At 35.0% G+C, this 23,899-nt stretch overlaps 1 protein-coding gene across 4 annotated transcripts in view; it reads left to right on the top strand.

Annotated features, from left to right (window-relative positions):
* The window catches only part of LOC114659023 (acyl-coenzyme A thioesterase 11-like), a 62,317-nt gene that overhangs the window by 17,714 nt on the left and 20,704 nt on the right, over positions 1-23,899 (top strand). For all 4 annotated transcript variants that reach the window (XR_003717495.2, XR_003717497.2, XR_007936115.1 and 1 more), the window contains exons 2-7: positions 4,491-4,704; positions 12,777-12,846; positions 13,928-13,988; positions 15,662-15,763; positions 16,320-16,455; positions 22,137-22,296. Coding sequence is in view for 1 of the 4 variants with exons in the window: in XM_028811213.2 (XP_028667046.1) it covers positions 4,491-4,704; positions 12,777-12,846; positions 13,928-13,988; positions 15,662-15,763; positions 16,320-16,455; positions 22,137-22,296 (743 nt within the window). In the remaining 3 variants the exon portion in view is untranslated. The remainder of the gene's footprint in view (positions 1-4,490; positions 4,705-12,776; positions 12,847-13,927; positions 13,989-15,661; positions 15,764-16,319; positions 16,456-22,136; positions 22,297-23,899) is intronic.

The raw sequence follows: 23,899 nt of genomic DNA, 5'->3' as shown, positions 1-23,899 counted from the left end.
TAAAGGGCGGGTAAGCATATAACACCTTTTAAAATTATTTAATTTATACGATAAACAGTTATCCAACACAAACTGGCATAGCATGGAAAAAGTAGTTCAATCAACCCAATTACCACATCTCATTTTCTTAACCAATTTTCCTGGACATGGTCACAGTGGCAACAGGCCTGCAGGTCCATATTGACTTCCCTGGCCGTAGCTACAGATTTCAGCTCTTCCTGGGGAATTTCCAGATGCTCCCAAGCCAGCTGAGAACTATAATCTCTCTGCCAAGTCCTGGGTTTATCTCAGGGTTTCCACCCAGTTAGATGTGCGTGTAGCAACTCTAGGTGGTGTAGCCCAGGGTCCTCCTTGGGACATGCCTAAGCCTCCACAAGTGGCTCTTTTCAATCTGGAGGACACAATAATATGGAGGTCAAAACAATTAAAGAGATAATAAGAGTCAGCTGATTGAACACAGCCAAGTTTGATTATGGCCAGTCCTGCTCAATATAATCCTCACTTATTTTGACCCATGCCATCAGTGTCTAATTGTCAGAACAAAGATATAACAAGCACATAATTCTTGGGTTTGGCCACTGTCTTTAAATTATTTAATACTAGTCTAAAAGCTTTATTCTGTGTTAATAATATGAACTATGAGTTACTTCAGATTAGAACCAAACTAGAGTATTCATTATTACTGATTTTTGTAATTGTTATCGAGCTTTTGGCTGTTCATCTCCAAAAGCAATCCAAGATAAAGGGGATAATTAAGGAAAGGTTTGATTAGAAAATATCTCTGCACTAGTGATGTGGCTTTTTATATTTAAGACAAACAATCCTCTGTATCATTAGCATCAAAACAGTTGCATCTGAATTCAAAACGAATTTGAATAAATGTTTGGTTTCTGATTTAGTTCTCAGGAATATCACATCATGCTGGGCCACTTTTGCTGATTTTTATCAATACAGTTAAGCATCTGTGGATAGTGATTACAAGGAAAGGAAAGAGAGACATTTTTAAACACAGTTTTGGTTATTATGCAAGTAACTTTTTATTTGTTTTGCAATATCAGTCAGTTGTCCAGTGGTACTGTATACTCAAAACATGTAAAACACATTAATATTTTGGCAAAAAAAAAAAATATATATGCATCTGGAAAAATTAGCATTGGTCCTTTTAAACAGTATATGTAATTTGCTTGGAATTGAGCTCAGTTCAGAGTCGGTTCAAAAGCTTTGTCCAATGCAAATATCACACAAGCTGTTGATTACTAAGAAACTTCTGATTCTTCTGATTTCTGTTGAGGTCTGAGCCTGCCAGACCTGTTCTTGTCAGTTTCCAAGTTCCTTTTGATGATGATAGAAACTCTACTCACTGACAAATAAGTTTTTTCTTTGCAATTTGTCTAAGAGATATATGGTCTGTTTTGACTTTTTTTTTTAATTGCCTTTTTCTTGGCAATATGACAGTAATATACTACTTCCTATAGTGTAATATTGTCCAAATAATACCTCAGAGTGTAGTAACAGTATTTTTCCAACACTGCTTGTGTAATGAGACAGAGTTTATGTGTAATCGACAAAAGTTAGGACACCTATAGCAATTTGTGTCGGCTTTCAAGGCCCAACTTTCATTGCAGCAGGAAAGCTGTAAGTTGTTTAACCTGTTGTTAGGCTATTTTTTCAGATTATGGAAACGATATTTTTTTACTACTGTGACAATTACCACTAAACCTTTGTACCATTTCAGGTTATTAACTAAACCTGTAGTGTTTAAATTTCAATAAAAACTGGAGTTAAACATTTAAAGCAATAGTATTCATATGGAAAGGATAATCTCACTCCCTCAAGTTAATAAACAGTTTGTGACTTGTCTGTTAAATATTACTTTCAGTAACCATCTTAAGTCTCCTCCTTATATTGAAGCAAGCATATTTTATAAACCTGGCAAAGACCTGCTGTCAAACCTGATTCTAAAAGAATTTAAACATTACAGTAGTTTTTAATATCTTGCTTAATCTTTAGTATTCACTAATAATGTGACACTACTATGATATAATGTTAGTTTTTAATTTTATTGATTTTAAGCAGTATTTATATTTAAGTTACTGAATAGAAAATGTCTGTAAATTTAATACGTGCAATTGGTAATAAATCATGTAGTTCATGATGGCCATACTATTCTCTTCAAATGTTGGGGTAAAATGCCCTGCATTTGTTCTTACATTATGAGAAGCATCCGCTTTGTCACAGACGAAATTGAAGCCTTAAATGCTGCTACTAAAACTTAATGCTGCCAACCTTTTTTTTTTTTCCCCCTCCATGCGAATCTGTCAAAATTTTCAAATAAAATGTAGGAGTACATTAAAATAATGATGCATTGCAAGTTTTGGTTGTCATATCTGTTTAAAATTTGTTTTAAGTGTTGATATGAGTAGTTGTTAGCAGGGATTACATATCACTGAAACATTTGTATGAGCTGTGTATGCCGCCAAAGAATATTTCTATATTGTTTTTACACCTCTTTTAAAATGGTATTTGGTGCACTAGCAGAGGCTTCAGGTAGTTATTTTCACATGTCTTTTAACAAAATGTTAAACTGTTATGAAAGTTAGCTTTTTACCTGTTTGAACAGGAAATTGCTTTAACCAGAATGGAAAATAAGTGGTAACTTCAAATGTACCTTCATGTATTTACTTTTTACTTCAAGTGGATAAAAGAAAGGGGAAAAAAATAGACATATAAATATAGAAAAAATGAGAACAACGTATTAGTGTATGATATATTCTGTAAAATTAATAAGGCACTTTGTGTATGCATGTTTCTAAAATATAGTTTGGAGAAACATTGTTAATTAAAATATTGCAATACTTTTGTACGATGTATCATTAATGCACAGAGGACAATAATTGGAAAAATTTTTGTAGTGTGTACAGTATTAAGGTGGAAGGCATAACCAGTATAGTAAGCTTACCCGTAAAAATGTGCGAAGATATGCATTTTTGCTGTACCATTAGGGAATGGATTTTGACATATGTATAGACTGAACTGCCAGCAGCATTACATAGCATAGTTTAGAAAATAGCATATTTGTAATTACAAATTCTGCATGTAGTGATTTGAATGCTTGAATATGCCATGATTTATTTCTGGAAGTTTTTTTTAGTAGTACATTTTTAAGTCTATTAGAATTTTATTTGAAGTGTTACACATTTACCTCATTTATGTTCATGTATCTTGCATTGTTTTGGATTTAAAAGTGCTTAATATTTAACTTCTACTTTAGTTGAAATAATAAAGGAACAACTCAGTAGCAAAACAACAATTAATGTTAAAAATTAATTCCATATCTTTTTAAATACCCTTTATTCTTATACTCTTAAGCCCTGTGTGCATTTACTTATGTATGGAATAACATTTTATTTTAGTGTAGAAACTTGCTTTAAAAGGAAGCAAGTCCTTCTTTAAAAGGAAAACGTTTTGTTGAAATTTTGTGGAGAAAAAATATATGATATTAACATCCAAAGATAAAATGACACCGTGATACAATTTTTTGTCTCTGTTGCCCAGCTCTAGCATGTTTAGGAATCTCTGTAGCAGCAATAATGCTCAGGATGCATTCTCTGTGAGCACATTTTTAGTAGCTACATAAGAAAATGCTTTGCTTTTGCATTTCCACAGGAATTGCACCACTAATGTTAGCACTGCAGCAGATATTCTTGTACTAAATGTTGAATCTTTGTCTTCATTTTGTCTTTCACGATGGTATAGCAAAGAGAACCTAATGTGAAACTTTTTTTTTTTTTTTTTTCACACAAACATTGTTATAGTAAAAATCAAGTACTCTAATAACACACTATAAACTAGGACCATCTCTACATGATTTTTTTTATGGACATTACAATCTGATGTAATTAAAATAAAGTGAAGAAAGGGATCTTGACTGAAGTAGCTTGACACAGTCAGTTGCAGTGTTTTCAAGCACTAGTGAAAGATTTGTTTATACTTTAATATGTGTTTTTGTATGTTTTATAGTATTCCTTCTCTGTTGCTTATTGCTGTTATATAGAGTTTTGTAGCTGGACAGCAGTTTTTTTAAACATGAAACAAAGATCACATGTTTTTGCAGACCTTCCCTAACCTAATTAGGAGTGCTTTAGTTTAATTTTTTTAAATGTTGTAGTTCTGTCAGCAGCAATATTGAACCTTCAGTAAGACTAATGGGTAGTTTTGGCCTCTTCTCCTTTTGACAAGTTAATACATAAAACTAATGAAATAAAGTGCATACTTGAAAGTTAAGTGTGTGTATATGTATATATATGTGTCTGTTACATATAGAGCCAGAAATTGGATAAACCTTGCATTACTCAGGTAAATCTTGCATTATTCAAAGACATTACCTGGGTAAAGTTTGGAACTCCTATTTCCTCCCAGGACTGCTGGATAATGTGAATATATACAGTACTTGTGTTTTGTAAAATGTGCATTAAATCTGCTTATAACAGGGTGCATTGTACAGTTTACCAGCTGTGATGTCAGTTTTCAATGAATCTGTGCCGTTGGAGGAGCCTTTATTTATTTTGGAAAATGGAGAGACCTACAGAAACCCTACAGAAGTAAAAATGAGTCAGATTGTGCTGCCTTGCCATGCTACACACTGCAATGAGCTGAGCGCCGGGCAGCTGCTTAAATGGATGGACACTACAGCATGTCTAGCGGGTGAGTTACTGTTTCCAGAATATTGCAATGCTTTAAAATCTAAGGTTTTACAGGTTGCATGAATTATGGTGTTTTCGCTTCAAAGTGTGGGCATGAGTTAAGGTAGTACTAGCATCGTTTAATCTCTAATATACTCAATTTACGATGAAGCAGTTATTAAAGGAAGCAGCCTTAAAGTAGTTGTTGATTTAAGTTGTGACTCAGATGGACTTTAATTGGGGGGGGGGGGGAAGGAGAATTTAAATTTAAATTTAAATTTATGTCACTCTTCTGACTACCAAATGAACATGTCACAGATGTTATTTGAATGAAATCAAAAGAGCGGTCTTTGCAGGGGAAAAAAAATTGTGTACACCGCACAGTAATCTAGCAGTCTTTCAGTTTTTCTGAAAGGAACAAGATCAAATCCATGCAATGTCAGGAGCAAGGATGGTATTGGCACTGCGGGTCAATTAATTTTAGTGCCTTATCAAACAAACACCATCTCAGAATTCTGACCCAGTTTAGCCATCAGTCAGTCTGTTTGTATGTTGGAGAAAAAGACGTTCTAAGATCAATTCCACAAGGAGATACACACTATAAGCAATGTGACATTAGAGTTCTGACCTCTTCGTTGATTGGTGGTCTTTGTGTGAGTCTTTTTTTTTTTAACCTCAGCATAACTTCTTTGTGTGGGTGTGTGTTTTTTTTTCTCTTATGAATAAGTCAATTTTTATAAAAATATTTGAATCAATAAATATGTTCACACCTGTGGAATTTGACAATGCATTTATACTGCTTCCAAAGAAATCACAGGTTATGTTTCCTGATTTTTTTTTTTTTTTGTTTGACTACAGCCAGAATGTGCTGTCATAGATAAGACCACATGCGAATAAAGTTTAATTTGCTGGTTTGTCCTAGATTAATGAAACCTCTTAAAGCTGGGAGAAGCTGCAACACAGAGTAAGACACAGGGCTCATAATTTGCCATTACCAAAGATCATTGAGTAGCACCAGGTCCCTACAGTAAAGGTGGTGTTATTTGCATTAATGGAATTTAATTGAAGGATACAACCTAGAATATACAGTAAATATTGTAATCGGTGTATTTGTCTACTTAGGGAATTACAGGTGCTGTACTTCAGACAAGCAGATGGTGCAATGTCACGATTGGTTAAAGCAGTTCTCGGAAATTAAAGTACCATATATACTTGCGGATAAATTCTCCTGCGGATAAGTCGTGATTTGATTTTACTGTATAATTTCTGGTATTTCACAATGTCGGTCATATAAGTCGAATGCGGAAAACTCACGCTATTGGTCCAAGAGATTATGCTATGCTAACGCCCACCTGAGAGAGTAACCACGGAGCATACTGGCTTTTTTTTTTTTTTCTCTGTATTGTGCCTACATGACCACACAGTAATACCCGAACTATTCCAAAGCGACGTTTGCACAGTTTTGTGTTTTTGTATCTCACACCCTCATACACCTTTATTGTAAGAGCATCCCATATCTACGATGGAGCGTTTGATCAGAAGAAAATATGAGGCTGACTTTAAATTAAAAGTCGTTGAAGTGGCAAAAGAAATTAGTAACTGCACTGCTGCAACAAAATTCAATGCGTCTGAGAGACAGATGCGAGATTGGAGGAAGCAAGAAGATGTAGAAAAAAGAAAGTGTCACATTTTTGAATGGGTGTATAAGTAGGGGTCTGATTTGTGGATTGATTTTTCGGGTTTCAAGACCCGACTTACATTCGAGTATATACAGTAATCATTGTTGGACACTATCTATACTGTCTGCTAAATGTGTTTAACCAGGTTTTTGTAAGTTGTGTTCCAACTTCCACGTATGTGGCATCAGCAGCTGAAATAAAAAAAACAAAACAACTGTAAACTAAAGTTTACTCATTTAAATCTATAACTTAATAGGAATAGTTGTTCCCACACTACTTTCAGTGTATTTAATGCTGTAGGGGATAAAGTCCAAGGCTTTTGATATAGAAACATCTCTGGCACTACTTGTTTGGCACTACAAACAGACTGAATTGGGGGGGGGGGGGGATGAGATGGAAGACAGCAGTGTTTTTGAGTACTGACTGAAATGTGCTGATATTGGAACAGTCTTTGCGTGGGGACCACTTAAGCTGTTACTAAGTACAAGAATTGCTGTGAACTGGTGTTCATTTTACCAAGGTGCATGCAAATAGCAAGCAACTAATTACAAAAAGATATTACAGCATTTTTTTTAGGAGTAATGACTTGTTCTACTGGACAGTGAAGTAGAGAAAAAGCAGTAATGCTTTAGTGTGCAGTAATCATTTTGTTGCTCCGATTTATTATACATATATAGGTAGTGAGATAAATATACTTCTATGATATTTTATTTTCAAATAGTGTATCATTACAATAGCATACTACTCAATGCAACTGATACAGCAGTATACTTTGTTCAGCTAACATGAGTACATTTTTCTGTTTTTTTTTTCTTTTTAGCTTCCATTTATAGGTGGTTTGTGTCAGTTAAGATAACCTGTCCTCAGCAGTAAAAATCACAAATAAGGAAGTGTTATTTCCTTCAGACAGTAAATGTGTGAATAGTTTATCATATAGTACTTTTGCTTTGTACCCTAACTTTTGGCTCCTTCATTATGTATGCATTACAGAAACCCAATGTGTGCCTAGGTTCATCTAAATTAATTTTGCTTAAGATGACCTTTATTTTAACACACTCAAGTGTAGAATGCATTACTATTTCAAAATTGTGTATTTCAAAGTCAAGATATGACTAAAAACTTGGCAACCTTTCTTCCCTGCTAAGTATGTATGTACCTTCCTTTTTTTGTTATAATCAATTAAGAAAGATTAATTGATTCAGAATGACTGGTATGTTGTCTACTGCTGCATCTTTGCTTTTTTAGCGTTTTTATTTTTAAATATCTAATTTGGGAATTTTTATTTAATTGCTTCTTAATTTGCATATTAAATTTGCTTGTGGAAAGTCAGACAATGGCGTTATACTGATAGAGTGATGCTTATTTTTTTTATATTAATGTCATACACTTTGTATTTCCTTTATGATGAGTCATTATACTTTTAAAACTACATACCATTCCCAAATTGGCTTTACCTAAAACTGTGGTTTATAATGTATAATTTGTTGGTTTGGGTTGAAGGCAGCCCAATGTTTTTCACTGATTTGGATGAAATGCCTCACATTTAAATCATGATAAAATATTGTTGGATTGTGATTAAATTACTTAAAAGGTTGTGTGGAGCGGTTTTGTTGAAGATATCAGTTGTTAGACTGCAAGTGGTTACTGGTTATGTTGTATGTATATCTATTCCTGTTAAACATACTGTATTTATATTCTAGTTCTTATAGCTTTTTTTTTTGCCAGAGTTTACAGTTGAACTGTTGTGGCCTGGTATTGTTGTTTTTAAATACGTCTCCTTGTTAAAGTGGTGGTTGACTAGGCACCTGGAGTATAAATGGAAGCCAAGTAGTTGCTTAATTACAATAATGATGTCTTAGAGTGCTTTGGACTGAGGTCCACCTTGCTGATATCAAATACAAAATAGATGATCTGTAGTCTCCTGTCACTTTTTAGCATGAGTTCAAGGTTACAATTACCTTGCTTAATTTAATGCACAATTATATAAAAATGTTGACATTCAAATCCAACATTGCTAGGTTTGTGTTACAAGCTCTTGTATTACAGGAAGTTTTACGTATTACAGGAAGTTTTACGTAATAATGAGTTATTGAAGGTAGTATAGAACGACAGTAAAACATGCATAACAATAAAATTACAGTAATTTTAAATTATACATTTAAGGCAACATGATGTGTACTGTAACATCAAAATTGATCTTAAAGAACAGTCTTGAAAAATGTAATTTGCACTTTTGTTTACAGATTTTATTGATTTGAATTAATTTCTTTCAACTGATTTGAAAGATGATTTGAATGTCTAAATTTACAATTGTATAGTGAAACTTACTCAGTATTCATTAAGCTTGCAAAACAAGTTATCTATTTCAATTTTAATTTTAAAGTAAACAAACATCCCTTCATTCTAACAGTATAATGGCTTTTTAGTCTAAGTAATTAGCTAAATTATACCAAAATGTACATCATGAGTAAATTATGCTTTGTTTTATGCGTGTTGGTTGAAAGAAGGACATTTGTTTTCATTGTCTTCAAGTTAGGCTGAACTGTTAATATTTATAAGGATATGATATTAAAATGCAGTTCTTGAATCTTATTTGAAGGGTCCAGGTATTATGCTACGGAAGATTAGTTTGCCCCTTTTCAACATATACAGTATATTTACCAAAAAGGCCACACTAGTTGGTAGGTAGTTTAAAATGAATATACAGTATGCATGTTTATGGTTTTAAACTGCGTAAGTAATAAACTTGTTTATGACAGATATTAAAGTTGCTTTTCTTTGATAGAATTTCTGTTACTTTTCACTACATATATTGAGAAACACTGTACTAGAGTATGGTGTACTAAAGCCTCAAAATGGTTATTCTTTTTCTGTATGTGGGGGGGGGGGGGGGGATAATTGAAATGACATGGACTTTCATGCTCTACTAGATTATAAATCATTCATGGATAATGTACAGTGCTAAATATAATGAAGGTTTTTAAAAAGGTTAAATTGTTTATTTTCAAACATTTAATGAATCTTACTACTGGACTTTAATGATTTCTATTTATTAATTTTCAAACAAATTGTTAAAAAAAAAACACCTACATCCATGCCCTCTGAGCATTAGTAAAGAAATGCAAATAAGGAAAGTGCCATGATTGCCACAAGAGGACAGCAGCCCAACCATCAGGCCAGGAGCAATAAGTTTAAGTTGAGATTTCCATGTCATTGATATACAGTAATCCCTCCTCCATCGCGGGGGTTGTGTTCCAGAGCCACCCGCGAAATAAGAAAATCCGCGAAGTAGAAACCATATGTTTATATGGTTATTTTTATATTGTCATGCTTGGGTCACAGATTTGCGCAGAAACACAGGAGGTTGTAGAGAGACAGGAACGTTATTCAAACACTGCAAACAAACATTTGTCTCTTTTTCAAAAGTTTAAACTGTGCTCCATGACAAGACAGAGATGACAGTTCCGTCTCACAATTAAAAGAATGCAAACATATCTTCCTCTTCAAAGGAGTGTGTGTCAGGAGCAGATCATGTCACAGAGATAGAGAAAAGCAAACAAATCAATAGGGCTGTTTGACTTGTAAGTATGCGAAGCACCACGGCACAAAGCTGTTGAAGGCGGCAGCTCACACCCCCTCCGTCAGGAGCAGGGAGAGAGAGAGAGAGAGAGACACAGTTTGTTTTTCAATCAAAAATCAATACGTGCCCTTCGAGCTTTTAAGTATGCGAAGCAGCGTGCAGCATGTCGTTTCAGGAAGCAGCTGCACAAAAGATAGCAACGTGAAGATAATCTTTCAGCATTTTTAGACACGCGTCCGTATCATTTAGGTGTGCGAACAGCCCCCCTGCTCAATCCCCCTACGTCAGGATCAGAGAAAGTCAGCTCAAGACAGAGAGAAAAGTAAGCTGGGTAGCCTCTCAGCCATCTGCCAATAGCGTCCCTTGTATGAAATCAAATGGGCAAACCAACTGAGGAAGCATGTACCAGAAATTAAAAGACCCATTGTCCGCAGAAATCCACGAACCAGCAAAAAATCCGCGATATATATTTAAATATGCTTACATATAAAATCCGCGATGGAGTGAAGCCGCGAAAGGCGAAGCGCGATATAGCGAGGGATTACTGTACACCCTTCCAGCTCCCAATAAGCCAAACTACAACGTCTTCATATTAAAGTTGGACATCCCTTCAATCTTCAGTAGAGTTCAAGAATTAAAATGTAGGAAGAGGACTTCCAGAAATTTGAGAATTGGGGGATTCCCATTGAGAGGCTATGTTGCTAAAAGAGTTACAAAATGTGGAGGAAAGACCCACAGGCATTTAGAGAACAGAAATGATAGTATGGGATTAACGACAGTCCTATAACATAACTCTTTATGGGTATGACAACTAGGTGATACATGAATATAAACTGAACAAATGTTATTATTTTTGGAGAAAAAGAGATGTACTGTACATTAAATAGTAGTCCAGGATGGGAAAGCATGTTTGCAGATTGTGTGAAATAAAGGTCTGTAGTCACCTTTACACAAAGCAGCATACAATGTGACAACTCCTTTCACATGGGAATTTGGAAGAGGAGAAATCAAAGATTGATGGTAACGAAAAGCAGCAAGGAAGACAGCAAGTTTTATTTGTAAAGTACCTTTTTAAACTTTATATTGAACAAAGTAACAAATTTTGTCAATTAAGGAATAAAAGTGAACAACAAAAACACAAACCATATGTCCTTCAGTTTAAAGGCATCAAAACATACTACAGCTGGCAACAACATAAACATATCTAGACATATCCAAAAACTAGTGCGAAAACATTCATTTTAGTCTGGATTTAAAGATAGTAGTGAAAGAAGCAGCTCTGACATTGAGTGGTGGACTGTTTCACAGTCTTGAAGCAGCTGCTGTGAAAACATGATCACCCTTGAGTTTCAGCCGGGATCAAGGCACATCATATTTAATCTTAATGCCTAATGGGTGAAGAGAGTGAACAAAGTAAATCAACAATACAAGATTGTACCGTGCCATTTAAGTCTCTGAAGTTTTAAATTAATGATTTTGAAATGAATCCTAAAATGAACTAGGAGCCAATGAAGGAATGCTAATAGTAGAATAATGTGATCTGTCGTCTTAGTACCGGTTAATGGTTTGACTTTTTGTAAGACTGACTGATACCAGTGTTGCAATATGAATGCAATAAATGCACTTTAAGTCAGAAAATGTTAAAATTGGGTAATTTAAATATTATTCTGAGCTGAAAAAAGCAACCCTTGACCATCCAATTGATTGTTTAATTTGAGGTCTCACACACCCAGATTTTTAACATGTGCTTTCAAATTTGTTGACACCTTTAACTTTTAGGTGACAAAACAAGATAATCTCATTTACTTTCATTAAGCAATGGTGTTCTGTTTAGCCATAGTGTCTTAAGTAGAGCGTTTCTTTTGAAAGTTCAACAGAGTACCATATTCGTTAGTGGTTTTGCTAATTAACTTCATTTTTTGTGATCAAAAATTGTAAGAGCGTAATGAGGGATTTAAGGAAAAAAAACATAGTAAAATGAGAGTTTATGATTAACTAACTAATTTATGATTGAAATCTACATTTCCTTGGAGGAAATATTTTGCTCAGCTTTCATTCAGCATTTCTTTGAACGAGCAGAGATGCTGCTAGCTAATTCAGGGCTTAGGATTATTCACTTTTCATTTTACAGTCTTGAAAGTTTTTAGTGGCTGAAGCATCTGTGCACAGGATTACTCATCAGGGTCAAACCAGGATTTTTACAGTACCAAGATCAGAGTTTCATGAGAGATGCCTTATCTAAGAGTTTATTTTTGTTATAGTCAATATATGTAGAATAGCTGAAATAGAAAAATCTGTCCGCATAAAGGTTTGGAAGGCCAAACTGCTTCAGATGTATTTGATTATTTGCATTAAAAAATTTTGACAAACACATGCTATTGAATTGTCTTCATACTTTGGTTACCTGGTGTGGTCCTACTTTTGTTTTTGTTCACTTAACGTACCTAAATTTTGAAGGCAGATACAGGCAGCTGAATGTGATTGTTATAGCTGTCTGGATGTTTTGGTTAAGGTAAATAAAACAATCATATCGTGTGAAGAAAGTGTATATATTCTGTGATTTTAAAAACTACACTTTTAGTAATTAAATCTGGCATTTTCAACCATTTTTAGTGGCAGAGTAGTTGATGTATTTTTCTTTTAGTGTACATATTGTGTTATTACAATATACTAACCCCCCACCAAAAACAAATGTTTAAAAAATTTTTGTTGACACTACTGAAAAGATGTATTAAATTTGGTTACATTGACAGATTTTATTTTAAGATGTATTTGGAGGAAAATTTAACAGATTTAGGGACTATAAGTAACTATTTAATGCTTTATTTCCTTCAGCTGAAAGACATGCTGGGTGTCCTTGCATTACGGCCTCTGTTGATGATATACATTTTGAGCAAACTATCAGGTAAACTTAAAAACTGAACAAGTCTTTATGATTTACCTTTATTACTTCAATGCCTATGGAGTATTTTGTCATTCTCTCCCCCAACCCTCTCTAAACCTGTGGTCAGCATCTTGCCCACACCCATGAATGCCTTTGGAGTTCTAGTTTTGACTGTCCTTATGCAAACCACTGCTACAAGTAACTAATGTATAAGCTGAAATGATAACTTGAGTGGTCTCTGCATATTTTGGCAGTTTGGGCTCTACAGTAAGGAAATTGTTAATTGAATAACAATCTGACATCTGCTTCTTAGGGGCTAAGGGAATTGAAAAAAATAATTTTACATACCACAATATTATAAGCATTTTACAACTTCAATTCCTGTTAGAGTGGACACTAAATCTGTGTGAGCCTTCATCCCAGTTTTCAACCGCCAGTTGATCACATAGGAAAAAAAAAAAGAAAATCCTTATCTGTATTTATTATAGCTCCTGCTCATAACTATTAAATAGAATACCAAACTAAAATGCAATGTTAGTCATTTTTAAATTTTAATTGCTTGTCTTTTTGAGTACTGGTTTTCAGCTATACTCTTGAAGTGTCCCTCTGGGTGCCCACTTTCATTACAACTATTTTAAAATATTTTTTTTTTCTTCTATTTATTCAATGTGTTACTTTTTTCAGTAAAGTTCACCTTCAGTAAGCATTCTGACTTTTTAATGATGAATTCTGTTAATAAGAAATATTAGAAATATGCATTTTTCACAATTCTTGGTGAAATTCTAAATTTTTAAATAATGTATGAGCTGTAGTTTACTTTGTGCTTGTCACAGCATGCTCCATTACAATGTGCTTTCTTAAAATAAAAGCCGAGTTTCAAATCACTAAATGATATGAGGACTTAGGATAGAGACTGCAGGTAATCTGATATCAAATTAAATAAAATGTCACAGGAAAAATTTACATTTTATGAATCTTTAAAACTCTTGCAAGAGATCATTTTTAATCTTGAAAAGCATGATTTTGAAAATACACTAACTACTGTTTCTTCATTGTTAAATTTGTATGTATTAAATGTACAGTGTAACTATTATATTTTCAGCGTTGGTCAAGTTGTTAACATTCAAGCCAAAGTCAACAGAGCCTTCAACAGCAGTATGGAGGTATGTTATTTCACTGCACATTGGTCATAATGCACCCTTAGTGTTAAATTCCCCAGTGTTTTCAAGCTACTATTTCAATATTTAGCTAACACTATTACGTAGAAATACAGTGATTTGTTTATATTAAATTTTATACAGCAGTATATTCCCATTTATTTTTTTGTCTTTATTTGAATGAAAATTATTTTCATATTAAGAATGCATGATAAATTGGCCAATAGTGAAGTGAACAAATTATTGGTATCCAGTCCAATATCAAGTTAATATGCTGTCATACTGGAAAGCAAGAATATGCTCCAAAAACAAGACTCATTACAAAACACTGATGCAACTTTTCCTCTGTTTAGCTTTTGTAAGACACGATAATATGAGATAAACTAAACAACTTGCAAATTATGTGTAAATAAAATGCAGAAAAAAGTAAATTTGAGTCCACAGATAGAGCACAGGTAAGATCTAATATTAGTATTAGCCCAAAAGTCACCTATCGATGCCATCAGAGTTGAAATCCTACTGTGTTCTCCAAGAGCAATAATGTGTGTGTTATACCTAATAAGGATAAACAGATGCACCAGTTCATCCCACATTTTTTAAATTGTGCAAATGTGTTTCAGTTTTCTCAACAGTCACTGTAGTATGACTATGAAAGATTTTTTTTCTGGTACATAAAATGCATATCAGAAAATTTTCTAATCTTAGCTCTGGGTGATCCTTTGTTAGATGGGCCCCATAGAATTTTAGTATTTATCAGAATCAGTAAGTGAGATTTTTCTAAATGTAATTGTTTAAGTATATTTCACTGTTTGTGCATACAGTCCCATATATATTTTCACAATGTATGTAGGAACATACTGTATGAGGAATCTGGCACTAATGCTATTTTTTGCAATAAAGTAAATTTTCATAGAGATTATATCACTGATTAACCTCCTCAGTGTTGTGTTTACTGGGAGAAAAAACAATTTTTTTTCCAACAACAAAAAATATGTGCAACAGAAATTTGTAAATACCAAACCATTAACATAATCCCAGTAGGAATGGTATGTCAATTGTCCACTGCTGTACTGATGCAGATTTGGTACACCTGCTGTGTGATACGTTTTGAAACAGTCACCAACACTCAAACACAGTTTGAAGATATGCCGAAAATTTTCGATCCACTTGATTGTATTGACTATACTTGCTTCTCCATTTGGCCCCGCTACCAGTGTAACATATTGAGTTCCAAATGTGCCCAGAGCTTGCTTCACATAGCATGTAAAACCTGATACCAAATTGTGGCCATTTTGATACGATGTATTCACGAAAGCTTTCTCTTGTAACCCATGGAACTTTCATCAATACTTATGGGATGATTGGGAGCATACACCTTCTGCATACTTTTGACGATTGCCTGATACACATCTCAGTTTGTACAGTTTCAATGCTGAGTGAAGCAACTTTTTAATTAGTTAAAATTTATAATCCTTGTATTTGTAGTATATTGTAGGATGCTTGATCAGCCTTATTTGCTTTTGAAACCAGGGAGTCAAATCTTGTATTTGTCAGTTTCTGGTGCCATCTGGTGGCAGGTGTTAAAATTATTTTCTTATAAATTTAAAGTTGAGACCAGTTGAAACTAAGATGGAAAGTATTTAAATACACTCTCTTAATGTTGCAATCTTTGTAAACAGGTTGGGATTCTAGTGAGCTGTGAGGACCTGTTCAGTGGAAAGCAATGGAGAATTTGCAAGGCTTTTGCTACATTTGTGGCAAGACGCACTGATTCAGGGAAGGTAAATTACTTGCTGTCACATTGGTTGCTTGCTGAGCTGTAAATATTTGTAAGAACATTTGCATGATTAAACATAATGAAACTGAAGCCATCAAAAGCAGTTGTATTTTTTTATTTGTGGTTAGTTACCGGAATTAACAATTTTGATTAAATGTTACTATCTTGTAAATGATGGGCGTCAAATAGCTTATATATATATATATATATATATATAAAGAGACATTTAAAATTATATTTGAGCAAGGTTTTAATCCGATTACTTGTATGTTAATGTCTTGTTTATTTTTCTCTTATATACAATTTCTATTGTATGCAGTTTTATTTATATAAATTGCTTTACACACTCCATGTAAAAATCAATATCAAAATGAAGTCCTTGATTGACCAGGGTGAAAAGGGTTTGTGTAAAAATTTCAGTGTGTGTTTTGTTTTTTTTAAAAAAAAAAAAAAAAAAAAAAAGCTTGGAGATGAGTATTTGTTTTAATGTGGGCAGTGATTGAACTATATGTAGTAAATTAAAGGAAATGCTCATTTGCCAGTTTAAAATATTTGTTCAGGTACAGCTCAAGCAAATTATTCCAAAAACTCAAGAAGAGCAGTTAGAATACAGTATAGCTGCTGAACGAAGGAGGATGAGATTAATTCATGCAGAAATCATGAAAGATTTACTGAGCAGTGGCACCATCCTTAATGGTAAGTGTTTCTTTTGCACATAATGTTCTTTCACATAAGTTTTGAAAATAGTTCAAATTTATTTTCTGTAACAAACAAGTTAAAACACTATAGTGCAACTATTTGCTTCATGTGAGTGTGTTTTTTTGTTTTTGTTTTTTCTTCACTGTATGAGTTAAAACTAAATGCACTTGGTTTTAGGAAGTCTATTTGCACTGCTAACATCTTGAAGACAACATACTGTATATGCTAAGTAAATTCCTGATAAACATAATGAATAGAACTGGTCATGGAAGGATAAAATGCATTTAACAATACTTGAAGCTGAGTGAAATCTTTGCAAAGAATTGTAGAAAACATGGTATGAACATTAGCTTGTGTAGAATTAGGGTATCCTTCTGAGCAAAGTTTCCAAGAAAGCCATTCAAAAAGCCGAAAGCAACTATAAAATTACTTTTCCAGCAGTGGGAAGAGGTGAGGATTATAACTGCAGTGTCTGGAAATTCCATGGAAATGAGCTTCACAGGGAATCTCTGTTCTGAAGTTTATATCACTTTCATTTCACATTTGTACCGCAGCTTCATTTTATAGATGGAGATCAGGGGCCTAATGCATAACGTCATGCGTAGAATTCACACTAAAACATGGCGTACTGACAAAAACAGAAATATGTATACATGCAAAAAAATCCAGATAGATAACACTGTGTATTTGCACTTTACCTTTACAAATCCCAATGAATGTAAAATTTAACGCATGTGCACGCGCCTACATCCCCACCCCGGCTCCTTTTGGAGTTTTGCATATTTTAATATGTAAATCAATATAAATATCTTTAGTTCGATGTTTTGTGAAGACAATGGCAAAATCACGTGGGGGAAAAAAATTTCGGTGAATCTGAAGTATAGGCAAGGAAAAATGTACTATTTGTTGGCTTAAGCAGTGGCATAAGCAAGAAGAGGAAGTTATGGAGTGATGAAGCATGGTGGAGACACTCGAAAGGTCAATTTCAGAAAGTCGCTCAGTTCCCGAAATAAAGAATTGGTCAGTTATCAAAGTTGACGTGAAAATTAGACTCGGCCCACCATCAGCTTGTTCTGTTTCAGACAATATTACAAAAGCTGACCCCCGTGCAGTGCTCAGGCCATTATGGTGCTGCTGTGCCGAGCACGTCTTTGGGCGCTGGCAACACACACACACCCCACCCACCTCTGCCTCAGAAATTGCTTGGCGACCATCTGGCTGTGTGCTGACGGGACGTTGTTCTGGAGTCACAAATTACAATAGTGGATGTTGTAAGAGATGTGGCCAATGAACTAAGGAATATAAGGTCTGCACTATGTGATATTGACCACAATTTAAATGAATTGGTTAAAGAATAATTGCTACATCTGGTTACCTGTTTTTTACATTCTGCTTGACTACATTCAAATGAAGCTGTGATGCTGTCAGATTTGGGTGATCATTTGGTAGGTCAGGTTAAACATACCAAATCTCTTCGGGTATGGGCAAGCCCACGACACATTTTCTGTGGACTATAGAGCAGCATTCTAGTTACATAAGCAAAATGCATTCTAGTTACATAAGCAAATATGAAGGCACCTTTATAGTGTAGCATTGGCGCCAAGCAACACCTCTTTACATGGCTATTTGAGGTGACTCACTATCTTTAAAAGAACTGCTTGCCTTTTGCCGAACTAGTTGGAAAAAGCACATGCGATTGTACAGTGCTGACGTTTTTATAGGTTCTTTAGCTGTGTATGATGTAATGCCAGCTCATTCTTTTGGTGTATTCTTTTTCTGATGCATGCAGCTGACTGTTCAGATTACATTTTAAAAACCAGACATTGATGCAAATTGCTCTTTGATGTTTTGCAGTTCAACCACAGTGTAAGAAAATCTCATCTATCTGAGTAACAGTTGGCATGGAGCAACTCAGTGATGTTTTTTTAAATAAACGATTGGTCAGCAAGTTCACATTGTAAAAGCTCCTGTGCCTAAAAATCCGAGAGTGAAGAAAACTTTCAAAGGAGTACGTAGAGCACAGTTCCTCAAAGTCTATCTTTGTAAAGCTGGCTCCAGTTCAGCACACAGCTACAAGAGGAAAATCGAAATCGACTTAGAAATCAGTCATCATCATTAATAAATACGCCCTCTCTTCTGATTCTTCCATTTCCGACATCTAACAAGGCAAAAGAGGCCATGGGAGTTAGTGCATGGAATGGCCAAACTGTTATCATATTGTTACAGAATGATTACAATCAAGTGAATTAAATTTGTGAATGATATTCAATTAATAAATCCTGCGTCATTGATGCAAATATGAAAAAAGGTAAATGACACAGAAACCGTAACACTGCTTTGACACTGGGTGCCGCCAGTTTTTGCAAAACTGATCAGAAAAGTGCATACGCAAGGTAGGGGGGCTACCCTCAAAATGTGCACGGCTTTACTCCAAGTTAAGTTTTTATACATCTCAAAGTGTGCCAGGAAATGGGCTTACGCAACATTTTTGTGCATATGCACAGTTTATACATGAGGCCCCAGGTGATGTCATGAGACCAAAATAATAATGATGATCACAATCTAATATGTAATTTTGTACACCATCTTTTAAAATCTTCCTTTTTTTTTTAATATGAATCAGTACATTTTAGACTGAAACAAGTTACTAAGCATAAAAATAAGATGCTCTTTATATCAGTATGTTTTAAATACAAGTAAATCATATTACTGCTTTCTAAAACTTGTTATTGTGGAGACAGAGCATAGACTAATAATTCTCAAAACCACATCCTGTTCATCCCAAAAGTGTTTGGTTGATTTGTAATGTAAAAAAAAAGCATGTATATTTGTGATGTTTTATGGATGGATTGGTTTTCCATTCTTGAGTAAATTTTGCTTTGCATTACATGCTATTAGGGAAGGCTACACTCAAGGTTATATGTAACATTATTTTTGGAATGAGATAAACAATTGAGGGGTTGAAGGAGATAAATAAGAATTGTACTCATTAACAGGAATACAGCAAAACCAAGTTTAGCTTGTTTTTTGGTTGAAACGGGACTGTCCTATTTATTGGATAGAAATGTGGCCAAATAAAAAAAAACTTCCTGTTTTGATCATGGAAAAGTCAGTTTATAAAAGGGTATGTAGATCCAGAAACTACATTTATTAAGTAAATGATAATGGTAAACTGGACAGAATGTCTGTCTATAGAAGACTACACAGGCATCTTCCAAAAACAGATATAATTTAGAGTTTCTTATTGTCATGACATCATGCTATCAGAGTAATTCATGATAAAATAGATGTATGATCTTAGACTTAAACTTTAGTTCCAATTGCTATGTGCCCCAATGTGCCTTTGTCACTTTTTTTTTTTTTATTATTATTATATCTTTTAGCGTTATGTTTACTCCAGAAAAAACAAGCCATAATTGTTGTTTTTTCTCCAACAACTAAAAACTTGATTGTCTGTAACAGGAACACGTAAATACCAAAACAGCAACATAATTACATTAAGAAAGGAGTCTTTAGTACCTGTTTCTGTGCTGATGCAGATTTAGTACACGTCCTTCATGTGGTATGTTTTGAACAAGTCATCCACTCACAGCCTGTTGTTGCAATCAAGACAGTATAAGCATGTTTCTTTGTGCTGTTTTTTCTGTTTCTTGCACACAAGATGGTGGATTGCATGATCTGCATGATTGTCGTGCCCCTTATGATGTTGTAGGCTGGTACAAGGCGGCTTAGTGACTTCCACATTTTGTCTGATACAGACATTGACGGCTGCTACATTATGAACAGTGCTTAAGAGGCTAGCATCTTGTCCTTCTACTTGATCACAATCATTTTGCCTTTTTGTCATGCAGGTACAGTTGCATCACAAATCTTCACATAGCTGAGTTCACTGAGCATATCATGGCAGTTCCGTTGTACTGTGCTGTATCGATCATTTTCAAAATCCATGGCAATGTCTGATGACTAAGTCACATAGTTATTACTATCACTCAAATTGAGCTATGATACAAATTTTTTGCTAAAGCTGCCTTTACGACTTTGTTTGCCACTGTGTTTTTCTTAGGAGGCTCAGCCCCTTCATAAATCTTATCTTAGTTGCCATAAAGTGGCAAGAAGCATAGAAATTTTAATGTGTTTTGTAGGATGATGTTATTTCATCCACAAGATGGCAGCTGAATACTGTCCTGGAGTTATTTGGGCTTAACATATAAAACATGTCATCCAGAGTGTAACCCGGGGTTTACCATAATTGCATAGAATTTTGAACCCAAGGAAGTTAATTATTTGTACACACTTTTATCTAATTTAATGCTAAATCCATGTAGAGATCAATAAGCCTGAGAATGCCATTCTGAATTATTTTGCTGCTTGTCCTCATTTCCATGTTAACAGCAAAATCTCCTAATGTAGTTTTGTGGTACTTTTGCATATTTGTGACAGATACCATTCTCTGGGAGAGAGAAGCTGGTAAAAAAAACCAATAACCTGTGTGGTTGCATGCGCTGTGATTCTGCTCTTCATCATGTGGTGTATGTAGTGTTTTCTGTTTCTGTATTGAGTTACTTGCTGCTTAGAGTGAATGGCTGAAACTAACTTGTTTTTAAAATGTTTTGGTCAACTGAACCATTAACAGGCTGTTTTATTTTTGGTTATACCATTTGAACAATTTGTACATCAGGATTGTGATTGTAAAAGGTTCTACTGTACAGTAATCCCTTGCTATATCGCGCTTCGCCTTTCGCGGCTTCACTCTATCGCGGATTTTATATGTAAGCATATTTAAATATATATCGCAGATTTTTTGCTGGTTCGCGGATTTCTACAGACAATGGGTCTTTTAATTTCTGGTACATGCTTCCTCAATTGGTTTGCCCAGTTGATTTCATACATATTGGCAGATGGCTGAGAAGCTACCCAACTTACTTTTCTCTCGCGCTGACTTTCTCTGATCCTGACGTTGGGGGATTGAGCAGGGGGGCTGTTTGCACACCTAGACGATACGGACGCTCGTCTAAAAATGCTGAAAGATTATCTTCACGTTGCTACCTTTTGTGCAGCTGCTTCGTGAAGCGACATGCTGCACGGTGCTTCGCATACTTAAAAGCTCGAAGGGCACGTATTGATTTTTGTTTGTCTGTCTCTCTCTCTCTCTCTCTCTCTCTCTCTCTCTCTCTCTCTCCCTGCTCCTGACGGAGGGGGTGTGAGCTGCCGCCTTCAACTGCTTTGTGCTGCGGTGCTTCGCATACTTAAAAGCCAAACAGCCCTATTGATTTGTTTGCTTGTTTCCTCTATCTCTCTGACAGACTCTGCACTCCTTTGAAGAGGAAGATATGTTTGCATTCTTTTAATTGTGAGACGGAACTGTCATCTCTGTCTTGTCATGGAGCACAGTTTAAACTTTTGAAAAAGAGACAAATGTTTGTTTGCAGTGTTTGAATAAAGCTCCTGTCTCTCTACAACCTCCTGTGTTTCTGCGCAAATCTGTGACCCAAGCATGACAATATAAAAATAACCATATAAACATATAGTTTCTACTTCGTGGATTTTCGTATTTCGCGGGTGGCTCTGGAACGCAACCCCCGCGATGGAGGAGGGATTACTGTACTAGGAGTTAGTGGATACTTAACTAAAAAGCCTTGCATACAAGTCTGAAATGTTTGTATTAAACTTTTATTTAGAATGTTCTGACTGCCAAGAATACAAAGATGCTGTTCCAGCTGAAAAGACAAGGGTGGAAAGTGTGGAGCTTGTACTGCCACCTCATGCCAATCATCAGGGGAATACATTTGGTGGACAGATCATGGCATGGATGGAGAATGTAGCCACAATAGCTGCCAGGTAATTTTTGTAGAGATGGAAATAATTAAGCAAAATTAGGTAATGCAAGTCTAATATAACTGAAACAATGAAATCTTTTGATGCAGAATTTATTCACCATAAATTAAAACTCTGCATATTTTTTGTTCTGTATATCGGTGGAATTCCCAATTCATGTTTACATTTTTCAAATTTAGTTTCTAATATTCATCATCCATTTTCTGGGCATACTTGGTCCAATTCAATTGTTGTTAAGCTGGACACTATACTGGAAGCACTGGGCACAAAGCAGGAACCAACCCTGGTTAGGGCATCAGTTCATTGTAGTGCACACCTCCACCCATAGTAAGTCATACCAGACTACTTTTGTGTTTTAATATTGGGTTAAAAATATTCAGCAAAAATGTGTTTGCATAAAGCTAATGCTGTTAATCAGATAAGTCAATTTTAGCTACAGTAAAACTAGTCATGGTGTAATGCTTAGCTAAAAATTTATTTTAAAATCAAATTGAAAGCAACGTGCATTTCCAGTTTCACTTACAAACTTGTAACTTTAAGGAAGTACAATGATATTTATTATTTTTAGTAGCTTCACTTAGTTGTACAAGTGCCTTGATTTTACAAGCTGTTCTTTTATTCTTCACATTGGTATTGTGGTTTGGTCAGTTACCTGACATCTTTTTTTTTTCTTTTTTTTTTATCATTTGTTTCTGGAAGTAGAACTTTTTTTTTTTTTTTTTTTAATATAAAAAGTTCCATTCATTTATTGGATCATCCTTTTACCTTGGGATGCTTCATCTTATGTAAAGGCCACTGATTCTAAATAATAAAAAATAAAAAAATGTATTTCAAAATAATAAAAAAGGGCAGAAGACCTGGTACCTCCTTATGTCTAAATGAAGATGCATTGGTGAGATGGAGTAGCAAAGTTTGCATTAGTCACAAAATTGTATTTTGAGACAAAATGCTGCTTATTGGAATCTAAAAAAATGGATGAATGCAGTATGAAGCAGCACTGATACAACACCATATTTTACTGCATTTTTTACTATTGCAGAGAGCTACTTTAAGCCAAGTTTCCATAAGATATTTGCCAAGCATCAAGCATTCTGATTTTCATCAGATATCTACTGCTTCATAGCTGCTGGAGTGCACTGCTCCTTTCAGTGGTGGTAAAGGGGCTATCTATGTTGGATATACATTTTTGGGTTTGTTGGTAAATGAGCTTGGCGGTTTTCTTCTTGTCTTGGTCAGGAAGCAACTCCCTTATTTTACAATTCACTCAATCTCTGCATACTTTTCCTTAACTAATCTTAAATAACAAAATCCTTCTGTATGATCAATCTAGAATTTCTTTCATCATCCAAGTCTGAGGGGGCAGCATGGTGGCGCAGTGGGTAGCGCTGCTGCCTCGCAGTTGGGAGACCTGGGGACCTGGGTTCACTTCCCGGGTCCTCCCTGCGTGGAGTTTGCATGTTCTCCCCGTGTCTGTGTGGGTTTCCTCCGGGCGCTCCGGTTTCCTCCCACAGTCCAAAGACATGCAGGTTAGGTGGATTGGCGATTCTAAATTGGCCCTAGTGTGTGCTTGGTGTGTTTGTGTGTGTCCTGCGGTGGGTTGGCACCC

Source organism: Erpetoichthys calabaricus, chromosome 10 (genome assembly GCF_900747795.2).
Source record: "Erpetoichthys calabaricus chromosome 10, fErpCal1.3, whole genome shotgun sequence".
NCBI lineage: Eukaryota > Metazoa > Chordata > Cladistia > Polypteriformes > Polypteridae > Erpetoichthys > Erpetoichthys calabaricus.
Note: the sequence above shows the minus strand (reverse complement) of the source record. Positions and strands in the feature narration are given on the sequence as shown.